We start from the raw sequence: 8,620 nt of genomic DNA, 5'->3' as shown, positions 1-8,620 counted from the left end.
GTGAACCATTAGGTCCAGTACCACTCAGGAAGAGGGGCTTACACTGGGGCACGAATGCTAGAAATGGAACACTGGGTTTCATTTGTGATAACTACTACAGGTACCTCCTGGGGAATCTTAGTAATATTTGGGGCAGGGGACTTTCAGGACCTCAAGATTCTGCATCAACTAATGTAAATAGCCAAGTTAATAGACTTAGATGACATGTGTGTTCCTGAGGATAGATCTTTATGTATTTCTAAATGCCTCTTTTGTGTTGGAGTATAGTGTGGAGATTTGAAAAGGGAGAGATGAAGGAATTGAACTGTTTTCTGAAGTTTGAAGACCTTGTCAGTATTTCTTGGGTTTCTTTAGCCATATTATCTTGAACACAAGAAAGCAATTTTAGCTGGACACAAAGTCAAACATTTCTGCTCAATTTTTGAGATATACAACTCTTACGTATTTTTCTCTGCTTTTTCTGTTCTCTTACAGGCTATGGCAGCTTTGTTCAATGATTGGTTTTATGTCATCCTAGGCATTCTTCTATATGATGCAGGTTAAAAAGGTTGAATGGCAAGGACTATGAGCAAATAATGATAAAGGAGGGAAAATCAAAGATGTTGGAAGCTCTTGCCTCCACATAGAATATCTTCTCTTGTATCATTATTCTGTTACATTAGGTCTTTGTCCTTTTTGGAATATTTCTATTTGGAAGTCTTCTGCCATGGGATTGGGAATGAAAAAGTAAGTTTAAGGCAACCATCTGTTTGTGAGGATCCACTACTGCTCTGAATGCTTCAGTAGGAACAGGTTGAATCTTAGCAGAGAGTATCACAGTTTAGCTGACTCATCTCATGCTGGGGCTACTTAAATCATATCTTAATTGTCTTCTGCATTTGATTGTTCACTTATCAATGTTCAATATGCTAGTTGATATTTATGTTATGGCCTGCTCTCTGAATGACCCTACAGGAAACAGGATGCACAGGTTTTGGAGTTCAAAATACTAAGCAGGTGTTAGTAGGACTAGTCATTTTGCAGGCTTGAAGAATGGGTCTTCTATCAGATGTGAAGTTAAACTGAAGTCCACCTGGTCTTTAAGAATGTGCTAGTTTAGGCTGAAGAAGGCACAAAGCCTCTTCCCACTCCTTGCTCATCACCCCTCAAAATAAGACAACAAATGGCCTCTGAACATTATCTTCATAAATATCTATGTCTCCATTGAGGATTGGGGGAACTGGGAATATGCAGCATTGTCTCCTGATTTTTTATACTTCCAAATATTTATATATTCTTTGCCATTAAAAATACAATAAACTTTATATCTTCTGCCTGTTGACTTCTTTCTCTCAACTTTACTTCTTCCCAAAGATGATGCCCAGGCAGAAGTCATGACCTTTAAAACATGGCCCCATACACCCCTCTAGCCTCTTGTATTTTCATTCCTTTTGAAGTCCCCTGACTCTACCACCTCTGGTTTATTATCTATTTGGAGAACATTTCCCTTATCATACCTTTGTGCTCAGGCACATTTCTTATCTCCAGTTTGAAAAGCTCATCTTCCTTGCTCTCCCCAACATTCTCTTTCTCTTCTCTATTCAACAGGACATTATAGTACTGTAATGGGAAACATTTAACTAGCAAAGGCTACCTTGAGTCCCCAGGCAGAACGAGGAAGTGAACTGGACTTTGAAATATTAAGTACACTATTAGTGTGAATAGTTCTATAATAAAATAAAGTGACTTATGGTTATCAGAATTTAGATCTTAACTCTCTTGCTTACTAACTTTGTGACCTTTATGAACCTCGGCTTCATCTATAAGATGTCAATGCAATGATGACAGTTACTTCAGGAGGTTCTGAAAACTGACTGAGATAGTTTTTGAAAAGCATTTATTAGGATGCCTGGCACACAGTGGCTTTTCACAAATCCTACCAATATTGGATCTTCTTTTTTCCTTCAGTTCGTACTCTATACTCTTGGTCTAACTTTTAGGTATCCTCTGAGGACTTGAAGAAACAAGGACTCTCCAGCCACTAAGCATCTGCCTCCTCCTGCAATCTGGAAAGCCCCAGGGGCAGAGCACAAAGAAAAAAGCAGTCTCTGGAGGAGTTGCAGTGTTTGGCTGCTGGGCAGAGGCCAAGGTAAGGTGGGTGTCCAGGGACAAGGCAGGATGATAGAGTATCCAGAGGGAAAAGAGAGCTCCCAATGGGAATTCTTTGGAAAAGAAAATACTTCTCCCCATGACTCTCCATTGTTCATTGATTTTGTGTCATTTTTTCCTGCTCCTCTTGAAGAGTCCTGTACAAATCCCTCTTCTTTTGAGTAAAAGAAATGTAGACTACTGGGCATCAACCCATCAGGGAAAGTTGAATAGAGAAAATTCCAAGGATGTAGGTAACTGACCTGGGAATCAGGTGTTGGGCTGATAGAGATCGAGTATCGGGCTGATGACATGACGTCAAGGCTGGGTCACCCCAGAATGAAAGTTATAAGCCCTCATGCCTCCCATATAGGGCTGTCTAGGTCTGGTGGTATATCTGCTATCAAGACTTTATGGAAATGATGTTTGGATGAGGGAGGTGGAGAGGGAACGGAAATATGATTACTTTGCTTCAAAGCAGAGAGAGGAAAGGGTAAGTCCAATTTTGAGTTGGTGGAGTAACAGTTTTCAGGGACCAAGAGAAGTTATAAGAAAATAATCCAAGCAATAGGGGTGACTGGGAGTATGCTTGGTGGGACAGTGGAGGTACTCAGGAAAAGGCACAGGGTTGTCATAAAGGGAAAGGCTCTATTCAAATGAGTTATGCATTAGTTCTTTTACCTTTAAGACAATTTCAACTTGAATTATGTACTTCCCACTCTTTTAATAGAAATGAAAAATCCTCACAGGTCTTGTGCTTTGTGAATCATGAGTTATTGACATTAAGAAACTTTTTATTTTTATATTTATTTCTTTTTTCTTTCTTTTTTTTTTTTGAGATGGTGTCTCCATTCTGTCATCCAGGCTGGAGTGCAGTGGCATGATCTTGGCTCACTGCAACCTCCACCTTCCAGATTCAAGCAATTTTGGTGCCTCAGCCTCCTGAGTAGCTGGGACTACAGGTGCTGGCCACCATGGCCAGCTAATTTTTTGTATTTTTAGTAGAGACAGGGTTTCACCATGTTGTCCAGGCTGAACTCTTGAGCTCAGACAATCCTCCCACCTCGGCCTCCCAAAGTGCTAGGATTACAGGCTGAGCCACCATGCCCGATCGAACATTTTAAAGCTACTTTTCGGCGATTGGCCCTCCAGATCTGCAGGTGAATGTTTCCACAGGATTAAAAACAAAGGCAGGTGCAGTGCTAGAAATATGTCTTAGGAGACCTTGGACAGAGCATTCTGAAAACAGTATGCCTTACCAGCCTGAGAGCAATAGTATGTATAGCTTGATTTGTTCCTACATAGGTGTGTTCATGTGTTCACATTGTAATTATTTATCTAACTGAGCACTTGAGATTTGTGCATTTTCCAGCATGTCCATAATGGCTCAAAAACAAAACCAGAAAATGAAGGAACAGGCAGTTGTGTGAGATGTTTTGGTAAAACGGGAAGAAAAAGAGTCACTGGCAACAGATCCTTGATGGAGTTGACATTTGATCTTAGCCAAGAAATTTTCAGTATCAATACGTTGAGTAAAATAAATATTTTAAAAAGAAACAGCCAACAAAATCAAATATCCTGTTCTTTGAAAAGATTACTTACAATTAAACCTCTAGCAGTGCTAATTAAGAAGAAAAGTAAATGAAGAATTAAAAAAAAGACACCACTCTCGAGGGCATGAAAGGTATGCCCAGTTAGTTTCCAGGGCTGGTGAGAGGACGGATGAGGCAAGCATCAGTTGAGGCTGCCTCTTGAAGAAAGGTGAATTTACACAGGGCAGCCAGGGGAGGAATAACCTGGATCAGAGGTGAGTGGGGAAGAGGCTGTTTGGATCCTCAAGCTTTCTGCAGTCCTTTATGCAATAATGCACAAGCCTGAGTTTGTGGCATTCAGAACACATGCGGCAGTTTCAAGCATATCCTGAATTTTCTTTCACTCTTTACTACCATTCTACTTCAGAAGCTTTCCCTCATTTTCTTGTGATCCATCAGTTAAGATGTCTCACCTAGTGTCCCAGCAGTTTACAGTAAGCTCCTATAAACTGTGATGTGGAGCTCACTACTGTATTCAATCTGTACCATGATACAGCATTTCTTAAACTCAGGGGTTTTCTTCTTGTTGTAGGTTTATTTCTTTTATACAGACCACAGTTTGTAATCATGTCCCAGAAATTTGGCTTTTTCGAAAACAACTGAGGACTCCTATCACAGTTGTTGTTGGCACATGGGTGTGGAGTGAATCGGTGCTAGGCTTTCTAGGAGGTTAATTGAAGGGGCAAACATATGTCTTTTGGTTAGGATTGAGAACCTGGTAAATGTTCCTCCAGTGCTTGGCTAACAGAGAAAATGTCTACTGCAGTAGATGGGATTCTGAGCATAGAATTCCATTAATCTGATCCATCTCATCACTCAGGTAGAAGTGATGCCCCTGATGAGAACTTAAAAAGGGGAAACTAGAGACAGTATACAAGGGTAGGGATATGGCAGATTCTTACTATGGAAACCCTTTATTCAGGAGAGGCACAGGAAGAAATAGATAAAGCAAGCTAGTCTTGAGGCTTGGCAAATAAGCACACATCATTTAAGAGTGCCTGAACACCTAAGACGGTTCTTGGGCTATATATGACTACTGTTATGTCAACACAAATCACACAATTGATGTGGTGAACTACTAGGCTGAGGCCTTGAGAGATACAATTAGAACCATGAAGGTTTGACAAAAGAGATCACGTGTCCTTAACATATTCTAGTCCATTCTTGGCATCTGGAGTTCAGGTCTGTGACCAACCTACATGTCCATTTCTCTGGAAGTGAAATGATCTAATGGCAATAGGAAAAAGAGTTGAAGTAGCAATTTAGCCTGAAAAAGAAATATTTGTCACACCTGTCTCCACTCCTTAATCTGAATTCAGTTTGGCAAGAGTTGGTATATGACAGCAGAAGTGGAACCATTCTTAGGCTTTCTTATTAAAGATGGGTTGTAGGCAAAAGTAAGGGAGATGTTGTCACAGGTGTGATGAAGAAAAAAAATAGCAAGCTAGCAAACAAAAAAAAAATTCTAAACTGGAGAACTGATCTATAATGGGACAGATAGTGGGCTCCTCATCACAGTCCAATTAGAAGAATCTTGCTGTGTATAGCCTGTGGTTGAGACATCTTCAGCGGTAGATCATGGGAGGACAGGAGAAAAGCTTCAGGCAGTGTGGTTTGAGTGGCTTTTTACTTTTTAATAGTGGTCTTCAAGTCACACACACCCATTTAAGGAAGCTACTTGGAGCAATCTAAAAGTATGGGATTTATGCAGGGAAAACAGTTTCATTTTATATTAGCTACATTTTATTGAGCACCTAAGCACCAAGCATCATGCTAAGCATTTTTACAAAGCTTATCACTTAAGTCTCAAAATATCTCTATGATGTATGTACTATTATCTCCTTTTTATGGATGAGGAAACTGGGGCTTGGTGTGTTTACATAATCTGACTAAGGCAAAGTGGCTAGCAAGTGATAGAGTGGATTTTTAAGTCTATGGGTATGAATCTAGAACCGATACTTTTTGCCTCTTTGCTATTCTGCCTCTTGATGACGTAAGAACAGTACTACATTTTGAGTGTGGTACATGAAAGTATGCAGGATTTGTAGGCTGTATTCTGAAGAAAAAACCTAGGGGTTCCATGAAGAAGATCAGCCAATGTCTCCCAAAGCTGAATGTTACCACCAGAAGAAGCAGCGCCCCTTGCAAGGTGTATTCTCACATGGCTGGGAAAATGTGTCCATGACCAAACACCATATGAAATCATTGAAACCAATCATCCTAAGGAGAAAGTAACTAAAGGGCTACCACACAGGATTGTAATAGTAGTTTAGGCTGACTACTGCCATTTTGGGTTCTCCAGCCAGATTATTACAAATTATATGATATGGTAACACCTGAAAGAGGTAATGGATGGTGAATGCAGCAATAAACAGAGATCAACAAGTGGCAGAGCTCAGCTGCTGGCTGTTAACAGCAGTGCCTATCTTTGTCTCATCAAACCTGGCCAAGTGAAACCCCTAATCTGGTTTTATCCACAGCTGTCTTCTTGACTATCCATGTTGGGCTGGATGGACACCTGGGAGTCATAGCTTAAACCCAAAACTTATCACACACTTACTACATGATCTTGGCTAGAATATTTAATCTCATTTAAGTTATACAAACTATGTTGTATGGAATGGACGTTTGATCTATTTTACAAATGGAGGAATACACTCAGACTATGAATACTACACTTTTTAACATAGTACTAGCACATACTATGTTCATAATAAAGTGCTTAACTTTCTAAAGGATAAAGCTTCCTTGTTGCCTGGAATGTCTTGGTAGTTTATCATGAAAAAATAGCATTGAAAAATCATAAAAGCTTATTGGGGAAAGTTCATCTATAAGGTAGTCCCAAGGTTTTCTTTGTAGTATTTTAATCTATTAATTGAACCTAAGTAAATAGGATATTCAGGGCAAAGTTTAGAGAAGGTAAGGATTATAAATATTTCCAGGTACTTTATTATATCCTATGGAAGGTGATTATGTTGTTCTCTAATCTTATTTTTCCCAACTCATTCATGTATTTATTTTACCACAAGGATATTATTTTCATATTTTTATATAGGCACCATACCAAGGATAAAAATATGACATGTTTGACCTCAGGAAGTTTTTGTTCATAAAATAATTAGTAACTGAGCATACAGAGATGAAAGACAGATTCATTTCTCTGTTTATCCTTCATTCTGTGGAAACTTAACCATAATAAATATATATTAATAGACTTCTTTTAATAGACTTGTGACCTCAATTATGGATTACACCCTTTGTATAAGATCATAAACAAGAGACATACACCTTAATGCACACAATAAAGTCTAGGGAGAGCATTACAATGATCAATTTATTCTCTCTGAGGTCACGACAGGAGATTGCATGAAAGCTCAGATGAAAGGGTATGGAATGGGGAAGGAAGAAAGCAGAAAAGGCTTTCCAAAGGAGGTAAGCCATGAGCTGATCCATGAACAATGAATACAAATTTGTAAGGGAAGAATATTAAAGAGGATAAAAGTGGCACAGGATAATTTTGTCAGATGCCACATTTTTGATCCTGAGATTACCACCAAGCTGAGAATATCCCTAGGTTTTCCCAGCACCACATGTGTCAACAAATCTTACAGGATTGCATTCTTCTCTTACATCATTTATGCATTAATAGGCAAGAAGTCTCACCTGTGATGCTGGGGCCAGCTTACAATCACACAATGGAAACCCCTGCCTCCTACCTCCTTGTGGGTATCCCAGGACTGCAATCTTCACATCTTTGGCTGGCCATCTCACTGAGTGCCATGTACATCATCGCCCTGTTAGGAAACACCCTCATCGTGACTGCAATCTGGATGGATTCCACTCTGCACGAGCCCATGTATTGCTTTCTGTGTGTTCTGGCTGCTGTGGACATTGTTATGGCCTCCTCGGTGGTACCCAAGATGGTGAGCATCTTCTGCTCAGGAGACAGCTCCATCAGCTTTAATGCTTGTTTCACTCAGATGTTTTTTGTCCACTTAGCCACAGCTGTGGAGACGGGGCTGCTGCTGACCATGGCTTTTGACCGCTATGTAGCCATCTGCAAGCCTCTACACTACAAGATAATTCTCACACCTCAAATGATGCTGGGAATGAATATGACCATCACCATTAGAGCCATCATAGCCATAACTCCACTGAGTTGGATGGTGAGTCATCTACCTTTCTGTGGCTCCAATGTGGTTGTCCACTCCTACTGTGAGCACATAGCTTTGGCCAGGTTAGCATGTGCTGACCCCATGCCCAGCGGTCTCTACAGTCTGATTGGTTCCTCTATTATGGTGGGCTCTGATGTGGCCTTCATTGCTGCCTCCTATATCTTAATTCTCAGGGCAGTATTTGTTCTCTCCTCAAAGACTGCTCAGTTGAAAGCATTAAGCACATGTGGCTCCCATGTGGGGGTTATGGCTTTGTACTATCTACCTGGGATGGCATCCATCTATGCGGCCTGGTTGGGGCAGGATGTAGTGTCCTTGAACACCCAAGTGCTGCTAGCTGACAGGTATGTGATCATCCCAGCCACCTTAAATCCCATCATCTATGGCATGAGGACCAAACAATTGCGGGAGAGAATATGGAGTTATCTGATGCACGTCCTCTTTGACCATTCCAACCTGGGTTCATGAACACAATATCTGTTCAGATCCAGCCAACTTCAAAGATGCCTTGGAGATCTGTAGAGCTTAGTTTACCTGGTGCTACAGGAATTCTAAGATGAAGGTGTAAAGGATATCCTTGCATAACTTTTCAATTACTAGCACGAATGTGAATGAAATGTTTCTGATTTTCTGAGGGCTTTCTCAGTGGATTCAATCAACTTGTATCTGAATCAGAGATAAGTTTTGGTAGAGAATACACATTTGATTGAACTTACGTTTCCCTGG

At 40.4% G+C, this 8,620-nt stretch overlaps 1 protein-coding gene across 1 annotated transcript; it reads left to right on the top strand.

Annotated features, from left to right (window-relative positions):
- Positions 1-7,287: 7,287 nt before the first annotated feature.
- On the top strand, positions 7,288-8,402 carry LOC116477366 (olfactory receptor 52I2). Its single transcript, XM_032168078.2, has one exon. It carries the CDS (start codon positions 7,310-7,312, stop codon positions 8,360-8,362), a length of 1,053 nt encoding a protein of 350 aa, XP_032023969.1. The 5' UTR covers positions 7,288-7,309; the 3' UTR covers positions 8,363-8,402.
- The last annotated feature ends 218 nt before the right edge of the window (positions 8,403-8,620 follow it).

This window comes from Hylobates moloch, unplaced genomic scaffold (genome assembly GCF_009828535.3).
Source record: "Hylobates moloch isolate HMO894 unplaced genomic scaffold, HMol_V3 SCAFFOLD_11, whole genome shotgun sequence".
Taxonomy (NCBI): domain Eukaryota; kingdom Metazoa; phylum Chordata; class Mammalia; order Primates; family Hylobatidae; genus Hylobates; species Hylobates moloch.
The sequence above is the reverse complement of the archived record's forward strand: the minus strand, read 5'-3'. Positions and strand labels throughout refer to the sequence as shown.